This window comes from Hemitrygon akajei, chromosome 6 (assembly GCF_048418815.1).
Source record: "Hemitrygon akajei chromosome 6, sHemAka1.3, whole genome shotgun sequence".
Lineage (NCBI taxonomy): Eukaryota > Metazoa > Chordata > Chondrichthyes > Myliobatiformes > Dasyatidae > Hemitrygon > Hemitrygon akajei.
Window position 1 is genome coordinate 110,126,962 of NC_133129.1, and position 19,766 is coordinate 110,146,727.

General features: G+C 40.2%; 1 protein-coding gene across 1 annotated transcript in view; it reads right to left on the reverse strand.

The window, feature by feature from the left end:
• LOC140729829 (uncharacterized) overlaps positions 1 to 19,766 on the reverse strand; it is a 239,444-nt gene that overhangs the window by 93,672 nt on the left and 126,006 nt on the right. The window contains exons 55-67 of the mRNA XM_073050042.1: positions 19,266 to 19,475; positions 17,642 to 17,851; positions 16,472 to 16,717; positions 14,716 to 14,925; positions 13,242 to 13,451; positions 11,618 to 11,827; positions 10,448 to 10,693; positions 8,692 to 8,901; positions 7,218 to 7,427; positions 5,594 to 5,803; positions 4,424 to 4,669; positions 2,668 to 2,877; positions 1,194 to 1,403 (exon numbers count right to left, since the gene is read on the reverse strand). Of these exons, the coding sequence (XP_072906143.1) occupies positions 1,194 to 1,403; positions 2,668 to 2,877; positions 4,424 to 4,669; positions 5,594 to 5,803; positions 7,218 to 7,427; positions 8,692 to 8,901; positions 10,448 to 10,693; positions 11,618 to 11,827; positions 13,242 to 13,451; positions 14,716 to 14,925; positions 16,472 to 16,717; positions 17,642 to 17,851; positions 19,266 to 19,475 (2,838 nt within the window). The remainder of the gene's footprint in view (positions 1 to 1,193; positions 1,404 to 2,667; positions 2,878 to 4,423; positions 4,670 to 5,593; positions 5,804 to 7,217; positions 7,428 to 8,691; positions 8,902 to 10,447; positions 10,694 to 11,617; positions 11,828 to 13,241; positions 13,452 to 14,715; positions 14,926 to 16,471; positions 16,718 to 17,641; positions 17,852 to 19,265; positions 19,476 to 19,766) is intronic.

The window sequence follows — 19,766 nt, forward strand, 5'->3', positions numbered from 1 at the left end:
TATTCAGATGGCGGAAGTCACAACAAGGCAAAGATATTCGTTTGATTGTGTGTTGTTGTGTAAGATACTGACTATACTAATTTCTGAGGAGTATTTCGTTTAGGAGCAAAGAGTTTATTTTAATAACAATGCACACAAAATGCTGGTGGAACACAGCAGGCTAGGCAGCATCTATAGGGAGAAGCGCAGTCGACGTTTTGGGCCAAGACCCTTTGTCAGGACTCAGTTTATTTTAATGTTTACGTGCTGTGTTTAATGACATGTTAGAGGTGGCAAGTAATACAATCAATATTACTTGTGTTGGCAGCACATTGTGGTGCCATGTCACTGTTGAACAGAACATGAAATCTGCCATCTTATCCAGAGCAATTTGAAGTCAGCAATTGGAATCATGTGTTCAAGATGAAGCAAGAGGTTTGAAGTCATGCATCCAATTCTGTTACCCACTGATAGAAAGAAACTGAAGGCAGGCAGGCACGAAAAGCAGGTTTATGACAGTGTTTTGTTGATTACGGACATGTTCCATCAGATGAATGTGTCTAAACATACGATGCATTTGTGTGGTGCCCTGGAAAATCTCGACGAGCTTTATGTGTCGTCTGAGAAGCTGAGGAGGGAGTTGATTCAAGAATACAACAGACAGAGTATACAGAGGACATCTGTTCTGCAAGTTCCAAACCTCTAAGAAAAGAATCAAGCATTTCAGGTGTGTGGGGATCTATTGAGACGAGCAGTATAGAGTGAGTGCATTTACTGAGAGAGTGTGGGCACTTGTTTTCACTTCCATGATGTCAGAGCAGTCAATGAAAATAGAGTTGTTTGAAAGGTTTTGAGACAAGCACTGAATATGCAGAAAATGGTACAATGTTGACTTGAGTGCACTGCGGTACGATATTGCTGCTGTTGATTTACTTGATTTGGACATCATCATGGCCCGAAACATCAATCCATGTTGCATACTCTTCTACGTTGCATTTTTAAATTTATTCCAGAATCTACTACACACACATAGCGGTAAAACAATAAAATAAAATTCCACTGGGATTAAATTATATTAAAGCTTAGGGATGGACCATCACCGTCACAAGTTTATTCATCCACTCATACAGAACAAATGGCAAAGGGAAATATTGCTGTTAAATCACTTCATACAATTGTGAGTGTCACTGCACAATTGTTACTAATAATCTTACCAGGTGCCATTTTCCGTCCATCTGCGTGACAGCGACAGGTCGTTGTTCCTGTTGTTTTTGGCGTTACAGTTACTACTGAGGATGTTGTAGGTTCTGGAGTGGTGGTCGTGCTTTCACATCTTCCGGAATACTTCATAATTTCACAATCCACAGTACAGAGAGTGAAATCGCAGAGGCCTGATTTCCCTGCAGATGACACAATCGCCTGACCTGGAAACAAAGTAGAGAGAATCAGTCTGGCTGACATTAAAAACAACATATTAGCATTAATAAAACAGCTTCATTGATCGGATATTTGGAAAATGTTTCTGGAGGTGTGAATATTATTTGAGGAACTACGGGTGACAGTAGGCGTTTAAGCAAATTGTAAGCCATTTTAATAAACCACATAACTATCTGTGTCCACAGTCTGATTGGAGATGGTGTAAGTCAGAATAAGGCAATGTGATTTGTGTGAGTGTGTGTAGTCGGGCAACGTACAGAATGTGTAGATTCCTCTGAACAATTTTGCACCATGGAACAGCATTTCCTTAAACGCCACACATTTGATCATTAACAAAATGGTGGAAAGCAGTGACAGCAACTGCCTGGTAATTGGAAATCAAGCTACATGGTTAAGTGAAGGTTCTTTCAAACATCACGTGAAATCTGACATTTCACCCACAGTAACTTTTCTACCCTAGAAAGTGTGGGTTAAAATTGAAGCAAATGTACTGATGTACTGCATCCAATTGTGTCAAACAGCTTTTAAAGAAATAAGGCTGTGCTGAGTTAGTACAGAGGCTTTACCACGGAGCTGACTTGACCATTGACACGTACTTGGAGAAGAAATTGTCTAAACCTGAGATGTTTTATCAGGTGTCTAAGAGGAAGAGGACTGAGTTGATTGAAGGCTATTATGTTGAGAAAGTCACAGACAGAGAATACAGTGGATACCTTCTCTATAATTTCCAAATCTCTCAGAGCAGAGGACAGGCATTTCAGGTGAGTGTGTATCCTTTCAAAGGAGTTGTACAGTGTGAGGTCATGTACAGGCAGAGTGTGGTGGTCTCTTATTCAGATTCAAGATGGTAGAAGTGAGAAATAGAAGTAGTACTAAGAATTCGAGACCAGCAAGGACATGGGGAAAATGCAAGAATGTGACGTTGTGCACACTGAGATACGATATTGCTAGGATGGTCACCAATTGAACTTGTTTGGACCATCACTGTTGACGAAAACATCTCTCCATATTGCAAACACTTCTTCATTCTTTCTTTTAATGAGTACTGGGGATAACTTAATGCACATTATTGTAAAATATTGAGTTAAGTCTCCACTATGATTCAATGACATTAAAATGCTGGATTGGACCATCATCTGCGCAATCTCATTCATCGTGCATTTCAAGCAATCATTAGAAGGAAAAATTATTGCTGTTAAATCACTTCATTGAATTTGTGTGTCACAGCGCAATTGTTACAAATAATCTCACCAGGTGCCATTTTCCGTCCATCTGCGTGACAGCTACAAGTTGTTGTTCCTGTTGTTTTTGGCGTTACAGTTACTACTATGGATGGTGTGGTTTCTGGAGTGGTGGTCGTACTTTCACATATTCCTGTATACTTCATAATTTTACAATCCACAGTACAGAGAGTGAAGTTGCAGAGGTCTGATTTCCCTGCAGACGTCACAATCGCCTGACCTGGAGGCAAAGTAAAGAAAATCTCTCTGTCTTAATCTGAATGCAATATAACATTAAAAACAAAATGTCCTGTATTGACAAAGCAGTTTCATTCAGTGGAAACGTTATAAAATGGTTTTGGAGCAGTGAATATCATCTCACAAAGAATTAGCCACACTAGGAGCTTCTGCAGATGGAGTACAATTATATCGTACCACTCAACCATCTCAATGTACAGTCTGTATTGAGATGGTGGAAGACACAACCAGGCAAAGTTATTCATTTGATTGTGTGTTGTTGGGTGAGATAATGATTACATACATTTCTGAGAAATAATTTGCTCAATGGCAAAGCGTTTAATTTAATGCCTTAAGTGCTATCTTCAATGACAGGCCGCATGACACTGACAATCAATAGTCCTGGTATCGGTAACATGGTCTACATCGTGATGCCATGCCAATTTTGAAGCCAAAGTGAAATCTGCCATCTCATTCACAGCAATCTGAAGACAGCAATTGGATGCACGTCTACTTTTCGAAACAAGTGTATTTAAATAATGGATCCTAATCTGTTACCCATTTATTGAAAGAAAGCAAAAGCTGCTAAAGAATGCAAAGAAAGTCTGTGGCAGAGTTTTGTCGATTATGGCCATGTACCATGAGAAGATCTTGGCTATAACTGTGTTGCATTTATCTGTAGCTGCTTCATTGGAAATCTCAAAAGTTGAGTAGTGAGCTGATTCAAGACTACGATGTAAAGTGTTTCATAGTCAGAGGATACACAGGATATCTTCTTTGCAACTTCCAAATCTCTAAGAACATGAATCAAGCATTGCAGGTTTGTGGGGATGCATTTGGAGGAGCTGTTTAGGGTGCGCAGCTACAACGAGAGTGTGGCAGCCCGTTTTTCACTTCCATGATGTTAGAGGTGTCAAATACAACAGAGGTGTTTCAAAGGATCCGGTACGAGCCACAAACAGTGAGGAAATGGAAGAAAATTGAGTTGTGCATGCTGTGGTTCTGTGGTGAACTACATATACCTGTCTGGACATGCCCCCTGCTGACTGCTCCTGTGGCACCTCCCATTGACCGTGGCTCCTCCCACAGACCCCGGGATAAAGGCGATTGAGGCCTGAGCCCAGCCTTCAGTCTCCAGGATGTCGTATGGTGGTCAACTACTGCTTGTTCTTTCTTCCAGTCAATAAAAGCCGATATCTCGCCTTCACGTCTCAGAGAGAGTTATTGATGGTGCATCAGGTTCCAGGTTAATTAAATTTAGAACTTTGTTTAACTAATTTTTCAATTCATCTGTGTTCAAAATAACTATGCCTGTGCCTTATGTTTGTATTTGAACTATTAATTAATACGATCAGACCCCTTCAATCACATCGTCAAAAAGGTAATGAATTAATTTTCACTGCGATTCAATTTTGTCAAAACTTCTGAATTTACCATCAACTTCACCATCTGATTTATTCTACCATCCAAACATTTTAACAGGAGACATTACTGACAACGCACTTCATGGAATTTGTTAGACACCGTGCCATGATGACGCATAATCTTACCAGGTGCCATTTTAAGTCCATCTGCATTACAGCTACAGGTTGTTGTTCCTGTTGCTTTTGGAGTTACAGTTACCACTGTAGATGTTGTGGGTTCTGGAGTGGTGGTTACGACTGTAGATGTTGTGGGTTCTGCAGTGGGGGTCGTGCTTTCGCATCTTCCGGTATACTTCATAATTTCACAATCCAAACTACAGAAAGTGAAGTTGCAGAGGCCTGATTTCCCTGCAGACGTCACAATCGCCTGACCTGGAGGCAAAGTAAAGAACAAAGTGACAGTCAATGCCTGGCAATGGGAAATCAAGCTACATGGTTAAGTGAAGTATCTTTCAAACATCACGTGAAATCTGACATTTCACCCACAGTAACTTTTCTACCCTAGAAAAGGTGGGTTCAAATTGAAGCAAATGTACTGTGGTACTGCATCCAATTGTGTCAAACAGCTTTTAAAGGAAGTAAAGGCTGCGCAGAGTTAGTACAGAGGCTTTACCATGGAGCTGACTTGACCATTGACACGTACTAGGAGAAGTAATTGTCTAAACCTGTGATGTTTTATCAGGTGTCTAAGAGGAAGAGGACTGAGTTGATTGAAGGCTATTATGTTGAGAAAGTCACAGACAGAGAATACAGTGGATACCTTCTCTATAATTTCCAAATCTCTCAGAGCAGAGGTCAGGCATTTCAGGTGAGTGTGTATCCTTTCAAAGGAGTTGTACAGTGTGAGGGCATGTACAGGCAGAGTGTGGTGGTCTCTTATTCAGATTCAAGATGGTAGATGTGAGAAATAGACGTGGTACGAAGAATTTGAGACCAGCAAGGACATGGAAAAAATGAAAGAATGTGACATTGTGCACACTGAGATACGATATAGCTAGGATGGTCACCGATTAAACTTGTTTGGACCATCACTGATATCGAAAACATCTCTCCATATTGCAAACACTTCTTCATTCTTTCTTTTAATGAATACTGGGGATACTTAATGCACATTATTGTAAAATATTCAGGTAAGTCACCACTATGATTCAAAGACATTAAAATGCTGGATTGGACCATCATCTGCGCAATCTCATTCATCGTGCATTTCAAGCAATCATTGAAAGGAAAAATGATCGCTGTTAAATCACTTCATTAATTTGAGTGTCACAGCGCAATTGTTACAAATAATCTCACCAGGTGCCATTTTCCGTCCATCTGCGTGACAGCTACAAGTTGTTGTTCCTGTTGTTTTTGGTGTTACAGTTACTACTGTAGATGGTGTCGGTTCTGGAGTGGTGGTTGTACTTTCACATATTCCTGTATACTTCATAAGTTTACAATCCACAGTACAGAGAGTGAAGTTGCAGAGGCCTGATTTCCCTGCAGACGTCACAATCGCCTGACCTGGAGGCAAAGTAAAGAAAATCTCTCTGTCTTAATCTGAATGCAATATAACATTAAAAACAAAATGTCCTGTATTGACAAAGCAGTTTCATTCATTGGAAACGTTAGAAAATGGTTTTGGAGCAGTGAATATCATCTCACAAAGAATTAGCCACACTAGGAGCTTCTGTAGATGGAGTGCAATTTTATGATATCAGTCAAATATCTCAGTGTACAGTCTATATTCAGATGGCGGAAGTCACAACAAGGCAAAGATATTCGTTTGATTGTGTGTTGTTGTGTAAGATACTGACTATACTAATTTCTGAGGAGTATTTCGTTTAGGAGCAAAGAGTTTATTTTAATAACAATGCACACAAAATGCTGGTGGAACACAGCAGGCTAGGCAGCATCTATAGGGAGAAGCGCAGTCGACGTTTTGGGCCAAGACCCTTTGTCAGGACTCAGTTTATTTTAATGTTTACGTGCTGTGTTTAATGACATGTTAGAGGTGGCAAGTAATACAATCAATATTACTTGTGTTGGCAGCACATTGTGGTGCCATGTCACTGTTGAACAGAACATGAAATCTGCCATCTTATCCAGAGCAATTTGAAGTCAGCAATTGGAATCATGTGTTCAAGATGAAGCAAGAGGTTTGAAGTCATGCATCCAATTCTGTTACCCACTGATAGAAAGAAACTGAAGGCAGGCAGGCACGAAAAGCAGGTTTATGACAGTGTTTTGTTGATTACGGACATGTTCCATCAGATGAATGTGTCTAAACATACGATGCATTTGTGTGGTGCCCTGGAAAATCTCGACGAGCTTTATGTGTCGTCTGAGAAGCTGAGGAGGGAGTTGATTCAAGAATACAACAGACAGAGTATACAGAGGACATCTGTTCTGCAAGTTCCAAACCTCTAAGAAAAGAATCAAGCATTTCAGGTGTGTGGGGATCTATTGAGACGAGCAGTATAGAGTGAGTGCATTTACTGAGAGAGTGTGGGCACTTGTTTTCACTTCCATGATGTCAGAGCAGTCAATGAAAATAGAGTTGTTTGAAAGGTTTTGAGACAAGCACTGAATATGCAGAAAATGGTACAATGTTGACTTGAGTGCACTGCGGTACGATATTGCTGCTGTTGATTTACTTGATTTGGACATCATCATGGCCCGAAACATCAATCCATGTTGCATACTCTTCTACGTTGCATTTTTAAATTTATTCCAGAATCTACTACACACACATAGCGGTAAAACAATAAAATAAAATTCCACTGGGATTAAATTATATTAAAGCTTAGGGATGGACCATCACCGTCACAAGTTTATTCATCCACTCATACAGAACAAATGGCAAAGGGAAATATTGCTGTTAAATCACTTCATACAATTGTGAGTGTCACTGCACAATTGTTACTAATAATCTTACCAGGTGCCATTTTCCGTCCATCTGCGTGACAGCGACAGGTCGTTGTTCCTGTTGTTTTTGGCGTTACAGTTACTACTGAGGATGTTGTAGGTTCTGGAGTGGTGGTCGTGCTTTCACATCTTCCGGAATACTTCATAATTTCACAATCCACAGTACAGAGAGTGAAATCGCAGAGGCCTGATTTCCCTGCAGATGACACAATCGCCTGACCTGGAAACAAAGTAGAGAGAATCAGTCTGGCTGACATTAAAAACAACATATTAGCATTAATAAAACAGCTTCATTGATCGGATATTTGGAAAATGTTTCTGGAGGTGTGAATATTATTTGAGGAACTACGGGTGACAGTAGGCGTTTAAGCAAATTGTAAGCCATTTTAATAAACCACATAACTATCTGTGTCCACAGTCTGATTGGAGATGGTGTAAGTCAGAATAAGGCAATGTGATTTGTGTGAGTGTGTGTAGTCGGGCAACGTACAGAATGTGTAGATTCCTCTGAACAATTTTGCACCATGGAACAGCATTTCCTTAAACGCCACACATTTGATCATTAACAAAATGGTGGAAAGCAGTGACAGCAACTGCCTGGTAATTGGAAATCAAGCTACATGGTTAAGTGAAGGTTCTTTCAAACATCACGTGAAATCTGACATTTCACCCACAGTAACTTTTCTACCCTAGAAAGTGTGGGTTAAAATTGAAGCAAATGTACTGATGTACTGCATCCAATTGTGTCAAACAGCTTTTAAAGAAATAAGGCTGTGCTGAGTTAGTACAGAGGCTTTACCACGGAGCTGACTTGACCATTGACACGTACTTGGAGAAGAAATTGTCTAAACCTGAGATGTTTTATCAGGTGTCTAAGAGGAAGAGGACTGAGTTGATTGAAGGCTATTATGTTGAGAAAGTCACAGACAGAGAATACAGTGGATACCTTCTCTATAATTTCCAAATCTCTCAGAGCAGAGGACAGGCATTTCAGGTGAGTGTGTATCCTTTCAAAGGAGTTGTACAGTGTGAGGTCATGTACAGGCAGAGTGTGGTGGTCTCTTATTCAGATTCAAGATGGTAGAAGTGAGAAATAGAAGTAGTACTAAGAATTCGAGACCAGCAAGGACATGGGGAAAATGCAAGAATGTGACGTTGTGCACACTGAGATACGATATTGCTAGGATGGTCACCAATTGAACTTGTTTGGACCATCACTGTTGACGAAAACATCTCTCCATATTGCAAACACTTCTTCATTCTTTCTTTTAATGAGTACTGGGGATAACTTAATGCACATTATTGTAAAATATTGAGTTAAGTCTCCACTATGATTCAATGACATTAAAATGCTGGATTGGACCATCATCTGCGCAATCTCATTCATCGTGCATTTCAAGCAATCATTAGAAGGAAAAATTATTGCTGTTAAATCACTTCATTGAATTTGTGTGTCACAGCGCAATTGTTACAAATAATCTCACCAGGTGCCATTTTCCGTCCATCTGCGTGACAGCTACAAGTTGTTGTTCCTGTTGTTTTTGGCGTTACAGTTACTACTATGGATGGTGTGGTTTCTGGAGTGGTGGTCGTACTTTCACATATTCCTGTATACTTCATAATTTTACAATCCACAGTACAGAGAGTGAAGTTGCAGAGGTCTGATTTCCCTGCAGACGTCACAATCGCCTGACCTGGAGGCAAAGTAAAGAAAATCTCTCTGTCTTAATCTGAATGCAATATAACATTAAAAACAAAATGTCCTGTATTGACAAAGCAGTTTCATTCAGTGGAAACGTTATAAAATGGTTTTGGAGCAGTGAATATCATCTCACAAAGAATTAGCCACACTAGGAGCTTCTGCAGATGGAGTACAATTATATCGTACCACTCAACCATCTCAATGTACAGTCTGTATTGAGATGGTGGAAGACACAACCAGGCAAAGTTATTCATTTGATTGTGTGTTGTTGGGTGAGATAATGATTACATACATTTCTGAGAAATAATTTGCTCAATGGCAAAGCGTTTAATTTAATGCCTTAAGTGCTATCTTCAATGACAGGCCGCATGACACTGACAATCAATAGTCCTGGTATCGGTAACATGGTCTACATCGTGATGCCATGCCAATTTTGAAGCCAAAGTGAAATCTGCCATCTCATTCACAGCAATCTGAAGACAGCAATTGGATGCACGTCTACTTTTCGAAACAAGTGTATTTAAATAATGGATCCTAATCTGTTACCCATTTATTGAAAGAAAGCAAAAGCTGCTAAAGAATGCAAAGAAAGTCTGTGGCAGAGTTTTGTCGATTATGGCCATGTACCATGAGAAGATCTTGGCTATAACTGTGTTGCATTTATCTGTAGCTGCTTCATTGGAAATCTCAAAAGTTGAGTAGTGAGCTGATTCAAGACTACGATGTAAAGTGTTTCATAGTCAGAGGATACACAGGATATCTTCTTTGCAACTTCCAAATCTCTAAGAACATGAATCAAGCATTGCAGGTTTGTGGGGATGCATTTGGAGGAGCTGTTTAGGGTGCGCAGCTACAACGAGAGTGTGGCAGCCCGTTTTTCACTTCCATGATGTTAGAGGTGTCAAATACAACAGAGGTGTTTCAAAGGATCCGGTACGAGCCACAAACAGTGAGGAAATGGAAGAAAATTGAGTTGTGCATGCTGTGGTTCTGTGGTGAACTACATATACCTGTCTGGACATGCCCCCTGCTGACTGCTCCTGTGGCACCTCCCATTGACCGTGGCTCCTCCCACAGACCCCGGGATAAAGGCGATTGAGGCCTGAGCCCAGCCTTCAGTCTCCAGGATGTCGTATGGTGGTCAACTACTGCTTGTTCTTTCTTCCAGTCAATAAAAGCCGATATCTCGCCTTCACGTCTCAGAGAGAGTTATTGATGGTGCATCAGGTTCCAGGTTAATTAAATTTAGAACTTTGTTTAACTAATTTTTCAATTCATCTGTGTTCAAAATAACTATGCCTGTGCCTTATGTTTGTATTTGAACTATTAATTAATACGATCAGACCCCTTCAATCACATCGTCAAAAAGGTAATGAATTAATTTTCACTGCGATTCAATTTTGTCAAAACTTCTGAATTTACCATCAACTTCACCATCTGATTTATTCTACCATCCAAACATTTTAACAGGAGACATTACTGACAACGCACTTCATGGAATTTGTTAGACACCGTGCCATGATGACGCATAATCTTACCAGGTGCCATTTTAAGTCCATCTGCATTACAGCTACAGGTTGTTGTTCCTGTTGCTTTTGGAGTTACAGTTACCACTGTAGATGTTGTGGGTTCTGGAGTGGTGGTTACGACTGTAGATGTTGTGGGTTCTGCAGTGGGGGTCGTGCTTTCGCATCTTCCGGTATACTTCATAATTTCACAATCCAAACTACAGAAAGTGAAGTTGCAGAGGCCTGATTTCCCTGCAGACGTCACAATCGCCTGACCTGGAGGCAAAGTAAAGAACAAAGTGACAGTCAATGCCTGGCAATGGGAAATCAAGCTACATGGTTAAGTGAAGTATCTTTCAAACATCACGTGAAATCTGACATTTCACCCACAGTAACTTTTCTACCCTAGAAAAGGTGGGTTCAAATTGAAGCAAATGTACTGTGGTACTGCATCCAATTGTGTCAAACAGCTTTTAAAGGAAGTAAAGGCTGCGCAGAGTTAGTACAGAGGCTTTACCATGGAGCTGACTTGACCATTGACACGTACTAGGAGAAGTAATTGTCTAAACCTGTGATGTTTTATCAGGTGTCAAAGAGGAAGAGGACTGAGTTGATTGAAGGCTATTATGTTGAGAAAGTCACAGACAGAGAATACAGTGGATACCTTCTCTATAATTTCCAAATCTCTCAGAGCAGAGGTCAGGCATTTCAGGTGAGTGTGTATCCTTTCAAAGGAGTTGTACAGTGTGAGGGCATGTACAGGCAGAGTGTGGTGGTCTCTTATTCAGATTCAAGATGGTAGATGTGAGAAATAGACGTGGTACGAAGAATTTGAGACCAGCAAGGACATGGAAAAAATGAAAGAATGTGACATTGTGCACACTGAGATACGATATAGCTAGGATGGTCACCGATTAAACTTGTTTGGACCATCACTGATATCGAAAACATCTCTCCATATTGCAAACACTTCTTCATTCTTTCTTTTAATGAATACTGGGGATACTTAATGCACATTATTGTAAAATATTCAGGTAAGTCACCACTATGATTCAAAGACATTAAAATGCTGGATTGGACCATCATCTGCGCAATCTCATTCATCGTGCATTTCAAGCAATCATTGAAAGGAAAAATGATCGCTGTTAAATCATTTCATTAATTTGAGTGTCACAGCGCAATTGTTACAAATAATCTCACCAGGTGCCATTTTCCGTCCATCTGCGTGACAGCTACAAGTTGTTGTTCCTGTTGTTTTTGGTGTTACAGTTACTACTGTAGATGGTGTCGGTTCTGGAGTGGTGGTTGTACTTTCACATATTCCTGTATACTTCATAAGTTTACAATCCACAGTACAGAGAGTGAAGTTGCAGAGGCCTGATTTCCCTGCAGACGTCACAATCGCCTGACCTGGAGGCAAAGTAAAGAAAATCTCTCTGTCTTAATCTGAATGCAATATAACATTAAAAACAAAATGTCCTGTATTGACAAAGCAGTTTCATTCATTGGAAACGTTAGAAAATGGTTTTGGAGCAGTGAATATCATCTCACAAAGAATTAGCCACACTAGGAGCTTCTGTAGATGGAGTGCAATTTTATGATATCAGTCAAATATCTCAGTGTACAGTCTATATTCAGATGGCGGAAGTCACAACAAGGCAAAGATATTCGTTTGATTGTGTGTTGTTGTGTAAGATACTGACTATACTAATTTCTGAGGAGTATTTCGTTTAGGAGCAAAGAGTTTATTTTAATAACAATGCACACAAAATGCTGGTGGAACACAGCAGGCTAGGCAGCATCTATAGGGAGAAGCGCAGTCGACGTTTTGGGCCAAGACCCTTTGTCAGGACTCAGTTTATTTTAATGTTTACGTGCTGTGTTTAATGACATGTTAGAGGTGGCAAGTAATACAATCAATATTACTTGTGTTGGCAGCACATTGTGGTGCCATGTCACTGTTGAACAGAACATGAAATCTGCCATCTTATCCAGAGCAATTTGAAGTCAGCAATTGGAATCATGTGTTCAAGATGAAGCAAGAGGTTTGAAGTCATGCATCCAATTCTGTTACCCACTGATAGAAAGAAACTGAAGGCAGGCAGGCACGAAAAGCAGGTTTATGACAGTGTTTTGTTGATTACGGACATGTTCCATCAGATGAATGTGTCTAAACATACGATGCATTTGTGTGGTGCCCTGGAAAATCTCGACGAGCTTTATGTGTCGTCTGAGAAGCTGAGGAGGGAGTTGATTCAAGAATACAACAGACAGAGTATACAGAGGACATCTGTTCTGCAAGTTCCAAACCTCTAAGAAAAGAATCAAGCATTTCAGGTGTGTGGGGATCTATTGAGACGAGCAGTATAGAGTGAGTGCATTTACTGAGAGAGTGTGGGCACTTGTTTTCACTTCCATGATGTCAGAGCAGTCAATGAAAATAGAGTTGTTTGAAAGGTTTTGAGACAAGCACTGAATATGCAGAAAATGGTACAATGTTGACTTGAGTGCACTGCGGTACGATATTGCTGCTGTTGATTTACTTGATTTGGACATCATCATGGCCCGAAACATCAATCCATGTTGCATACTCTTCTACGTTGCATTTTTAAATTTATTCCAGAATCTACTACACACACATAGCGGTAAAACAATAAAATAAAATTCCACTGGGATTAAATTATATTAAAGCTTAGGGATGGACCATCACCGTCACAAGTTTATTCATCCACTCATACAGAACAAATGGCAAAGGGAAATATTGCTGTTAAATCACTTCATACAATTGTGAGTGTCACTGCACAATTGTTACTAATAATCTTACCAGGTGCCATTTTCCGTCCATCTGCGTGACAGCGACAGGTCGTTGTTCCTGTTGTTTTTGGCGTTACAGTTACTACTGAGGATGTTGTAGGTTCTGGAGTGGTGGTCGTGCTTTCACATCTTCCGGAATACTTCATAATTTCACAATCCACAGTACAGAGAGTGAAATCGCAGAGGCCTGATTTCCCTGCAGATGACACAATCGCCTGACCTGGAAACAAAGTAGAGAGAATCAGTCTGGCTGACATTAAAAACAACATATTAGCATTAATAAAACAGCTTCATTGATCGGATATTTGGAAAATGTTTCTGGAGGTGTGAATATTATTTGAGGAACTACGGGTGACAGTAGGCGTTTAAGCAAATTGTAAGCCATTTTAATAAACCACATAACTATCTGTGTCCACAGTCTGATTGGAGATGGTGTAAGTCAGAATAAGGCAATGTGATTTGTGTGAGTGTGTGTAGTCGGGCAACGTACAGAATGTGTAGATTCCTCTGAACAATTTTGCACCATGGAACAGCATTTCCTTAAACGCCACACATTTGATCATTAACAAAATGGTGGAAAGCAGTGACAGCAACTGCCTGGTAATTGGAAATCAAGCTACATGGTTAAGTGAAGGTTCTTTCAAACATCACGTGAAATCTGACATTTCACCCACAGTAACTTTTCTACCCTAGAAAGTGTGGGTTAAAATTGAAGCAAATGTACTGATGTACTGCATCCAATTGTGTCAAACAGCTTTTAAAGAAATAAGGCTGTGCTGAGTTAGTACAGAGGCTTTACCACGGAGCTGACTTGACCATTGACACGTACTTGGAGAAGAAATTGTCTAAACCTGAGATGTTTTATCAGGTGTCTAAGAGGAAGAGGACTGAGTTGATTGAAGGCTATTATGTTGAGAAAGTCACAGACAGAGAATACAGTGGATACCTTCTCTATAATTTCCAAATCTCTCAGAGCAGAGGACAGGCATTTCAGGTGAGTGTGTATCCTTTCAAAGGAGTTGTACAGTGTGAGGTCATGTACAGGCAGAGTGTGGTGGTCTCTTATTCAGATTCAAGATGGTAGAAGTGAGAAATAGAAGTAGTACTAAGAATTCGAGACCAGCAAGGACATGGGGAAAATGCAAGAATGTGACGTTGTGCACACTGAGATACGATATTGCTAGGATGGTCACCAATTGAACTTGTTTGGACCATCACTGTTGACGAAAACATCTCTCCATATTGCAAACACTTCTTCATTCTTTCTTTTAATGAGTACTGGGGATAACTTAATGCACATTATTGTAAAATATTGAGTTAAGTCTCCACTATGATTCAATGACATTAAAATGCTGGATTGGACCATCATCTGCGCAATCTCATTCATCGTGCATTTCAAGCAATCATTAGAAGGAAAAATTATTGCTGTTAAATCACTTCATTGAATTTGTGTGTCACAGCGCAATTGTTACAAATAATCTCACCAGGTGCCATTTTCCGTCCATCTGCGTGACAGCTACAAGTTGTTGTTCCTGTTGTTTTTGGCGTTACAGTTACTACTATGGATGGTGTGGTTTCTGGAGTGGTGGTCGTACTTTCACATATTCCTGTATACTTCATAATTTTACAATCCACAGTACAGAGAGTGAAGTTGCAGAGGTCTGATTTCCCTGCAGACGTCACAATCGCCTGACCTGGAGGCAAAGTAAAGAAAATCTCTCTGTCTTAATCTGAATGCAATATAACATTAAAAACAAAATGTCCTGTATTGACAAAGCAGTTTCATTCAGTGGAAACGTTATAAAATGGTTTTGGAGCAGTGAATATCATCTCACAAAGAATTGGCCACACTAGGAGCTTCTGCAGATGGAGTACAATTATATCGTACCACTCAACCATCTCAATGTACAGTCTGTATTGAGATGGTGGAAGACACAACCAGGCAAAGTTATTCATTTGATTGTGTGTTGTTGGGTGAGATAATGATTACATACATTTCTGAGAAATAATTTGCTCAATGGCAAAGCGTTTAATTTAATGCCTTAAGTGCTATCTTCAATGACAGGCCGCATGACACTGACAATCAATAGTCCTGGTATCGGTAACATGGTCTACATCGTGATGCCATGCCAATTTTGAAGCCAAAGTGAAATCTGCCATCTCATTCACAGCAATCTGAAGACAGCAATTGGATGCACGTCTACTTTTCGAAACAAGTGTATTTAAATAATGGATCCTAATCTGTTACCCATTTATTGAAAGAAAGCAAAAGCTGCTAAAGAATGCAAAGAAAGTCTGTGGCAGAGTTTTGTCGATTATGGCCATGTACCATGAGAAGATCTTGGCTATAACTGTGTTGCATTTATCTGTAGCTGCTTCATTGGAAATCTCAAAAGTTGAGTAGTGAGCTGATTCAAGACTACGATGTAAAGTGTTTCATAGTCAGAGGATACACAGGATATCTTCTTTGCAACTTCCAAATCTCTAAGAACATGAATCAAGCATTGCAGGTTTGTGGGGATGCATTTGGAGGAGCTGTTTAGGGTGCGCAGCTACAACGAGAGTGTGGCAGCCCGTTTTTCACTTCCATGATGTTAGAGGTGTCAAATACAACAGAGGTGTTTCAAAGGATCCGGTACGAGCCACAAACAGTGAGGAAATGGAAGAAAATTGAGTTGTGCATGCTGTGGTTCTGTGGTGAACTACATATACCTGTCTGGACATGCCCCCTGCTGACTGCTCCTGTGGCACCTCCCATTGACCGTGGCTCCTCCCACAGACCCCGGGATAAAGGCGATTGAGGCCTGAGCCCAGCCTTCAGTCTCCAGGATGTCGTATGGTGGTCAACTACTGCTTGTTCTTTCTTCCAGTCAATAAAAGCCGATATCTCGCCTTCACGTCTCAGAGAGAGTTATTGATGGTGCATCAGGTTCCAGGTTAATTAAATTTAGAACTTTGTTTAACTAATTTTTCAATTCATCTGTGTTCAAAATAACTATGCCTGTGCCTTATGTTTGTATTTGAACTATTAATTAATACGATCAGACCCCTTCAATCACATCGTCAAAAAGGTAATGAATTAATTTTCACTGCGATTCAATTTTGTCAAAACTTCTGAATTTACCATCAACTTCACCATCTGATTTATTCTACCATCCAAACATTTTAACAGGAGACATTACTGACAACGCACTTCATGGAATTTGTTAGACACCGTGCCATGATGACGCATAATCTTACCAGGTGCCATTTTAAGTCCATCTGCATTACAGCTACAGGTTGTTGTTCCTGTTGCTTTTGGAGTTACAGTTACCACTGTAGATGTTGTGGGTTCTGGAGTGGTGGTTACGACTGTAGATGTTGTGGGTTCTGCAGTGGGGGTCGTGCTTTCGCATCTTCCGGTATACTTCATAATTTCACAATCCAAACTACAGAAAGTGAAGTTGCAGAGGCCTGATTTCCCTGCAGACGTCACAATCGCCTGACCTGGAGGCAAAGTAAAGAACAAAGTGACAGTCAATGCCTGGCAATGGGAAATCAAGCTACATGGTTAAGTGAAGTATCTTTCAAACATCACGTGAAATCTGACATTTCACCCACAGTAACTTTTCTACCCTAGAAAAGGTGGGTTCAAATTGAAGCAAATGTACTGTGGTACTGCATCCAATTGTGTCAAACAGCTTTTAAAGGAAGTAAAGGCTGCGCAGAGTTAGTACAGAGGCTTTACCATGGAGCTGACTTGACCATTGACACGTACTAGGAGAAGTAATTGTCTAAACCTGTGATGTTTTATCAGGTGTCTAAGAGGAAGAGGACTGAGTTGATTGAAGGCTATTATGTTGAGAAAGTCACAGACAGAGAATACAGTGGATACCTTCTCTATAATTTCCAAATCTCTCAGAGCAGAGGTCAGGCATTTCAGGTGAGTGTGTATCCTTTCAAAGGAGTTGTACAGTGTGAGGGCATGTACAGGCAGAGTGTGGTGGTCTCTTATTCAGATTCAAGATGGTAGATGTGAGAAATAGACGTGGTACGAAGAATTTGAGACCAGCAAGGACATGGAAAAAATGAAAGAATGTGACATTGTGCACACTGAGATACGATATAGCTAGGATGGTCACCGATTAAACTTGTTTGGACCATCACTGATATCGAAAACATCTCTCCATATTGCAAACACTTCTTCATTCTTTCTTTTAATGAATACTGGGGATACTTAATGCACATTATTGTAAAATATTCAGGTAAGTCACCACTATGATTCAAAGACATTAAAATGCTGGATTGGACCATCATCTGCGCAATCTCATTCATCGTGCATTTCAAGCAATCATTGAAAGGAAAAATGATCGCTGTTAAATCACTTCATTAATTTGAGTGTCACAGCGCAATTGTTACAAATAATCTCACCAGGTGCCATTTTCCGTCCATCTGCGTGACAGCTACAAGTTGTTGTTCCTGTTGTTTTTGGTGTTACAGTTACTACTGTAGATGGTGTCGGTTCTGGAGTGGTGGTTGTACTTTCACATATTCCTGTATACTTCATAAGTTTACAATCCACAGTACAGAGAGTGAAGTTGCAGAGGCCTGATTTCCCTGCAGACGTCACAATCGCCTGACCTGGAGGCAAAGTAAAGAAAATCTCTCTGTCTTAATCTGAATGCAATATAACATTAAAAACAAAATGTCCTGTATTGACAAAGCAGTTTCATTCATTGGAAACGTTAGAAAATGGTTTTGGAGCAGTGAATATCATCTCACAAAGAATTAGCCACACTAGGAGCTTCTGTAGATGGAGTGCAATTTTATGATATCAGTCAAATATCTCAGTGTACAGTCTATATTCAGATGGCGGAAGTCACAACAAGGCAAAGATATTCGTTTGATTGTGTGTTGTTGTGTAAGATACTGACTATACTAATTTCTGAGGAGTATTTCGTTTAGGAGCAAAGAGTTTATTTTAATAACAATGCACACAAAATGCTGGTGGAACACAGCAGGCTAGGCAGCATCTATAGGGAGAAGCGCAGTCGACGTTTTGGGCCAAGACCCTTTGTCAGGACTCAGTTTATTTTAATGTTTACGTGCTGTGTTTAATGACATGTTAGAGGTGGCAAGTAATACAATCAATATTACTTGTGTTGGCAGCACATTGTGGTGCCATGTCACTGTTGAACAGAACATGAAATCTGCCATCTTATCCAGAGCAATTTGAAGTCAGCAATTGGAATCATGTGTTCAAGATGAAGCAAGAGGTTTGAAGTCATGCATCCAATTCTGTTACCCACTGATAGAAAGAAACTGAAGGCAGGCAGGCACGAAAAGCAGGTTTATGACAGTGTTTTGTTGATTACGGACATGTTCCATCAGATGAATGTGTCTAAACATACGATGCATTTGTGTGGTGCCCTGGAAAATCTCGACGAGCTTTATGTGTCGTCTGAGAAGCTGAGGAGGGAGTTGATTCAAGAATACAACAGACAGAGTATACAGAGGACATCTGTTCTGCAAGTTCCAAACCTCTAAGAAAAGAATCAAGCATTTCAGGTGTGTGGGGATCTATTGAGACGAGCAGTATAGAGTGAGTGCATTTACTGAGAGAGTGTGGGCACTTGTTTTCACTTCCATGATGTCAGAGCAGTCAATGAAAATAGAGTTGTTTGAAAGGTTTTGAGACAAGCACTGAATATGCAGAAAATGGTACAATGTTGACTTGAGTGCACTGCGGTACGATATTGCTGCTGTTGATTTACTTGATTTGGACATCATCATGGCCCGAAACATCAATCCATGTTGCATACTCTTCTACGTTGCATTTTTAAATTTATTCCAGAATCTACTACACACACATAGCGGTAAAACAATAAAATAAAATTCCACTGGGATTAAATTATATTAAAGCTTAGGGATGGACCATCACCGTCACAAGTTTATTCATCCACTCATACAGAACAAATGGCAAAGGGAAATATTGCTGTTAAATCACTTCATACAATTGTGAGTGTCACTGCACAATTGTTACTAATAATCTTACCAGGTGCCATTTTCCGTCCATCTGCGTGACAGCGACAGGTCGTTGTTCCTGTTGTTTTTGGCGTTACAGTTACTACTGAGGATGTTGTAGGTTCTGGAGTGGTGGTCGTGCTTTCACATCTTCCGGAATACTTCATAATTTCACAATCCACAGTACAGAGAGTGAAATCGCAGAGGCCTGATTTCCCTGCAGATGACACAATCGCCTGACCTGGAAACAAAGTAGAGAGAATCAGTCTGGCTGACATTAAAAACAACATATTAGCATTAATAAAACAGCTTCATTGATCGGATATTTGGAAAATGTTTCTGGAGGTGTGAATATTATTTGAGGAACTACGGGTGACAGTAGGCGTTTAAGCAAATTGTAAGCCATTTTAATAAACCACATAACTATCTGTGTCCACAGTCTGATTGGAGATGGTGTAAGTCAGAATAAGGCAATGTGATTTGTGTGAGTGTGTGTAGTCGGGCAACGTACAGAATGTGTAGATTCCTCTGA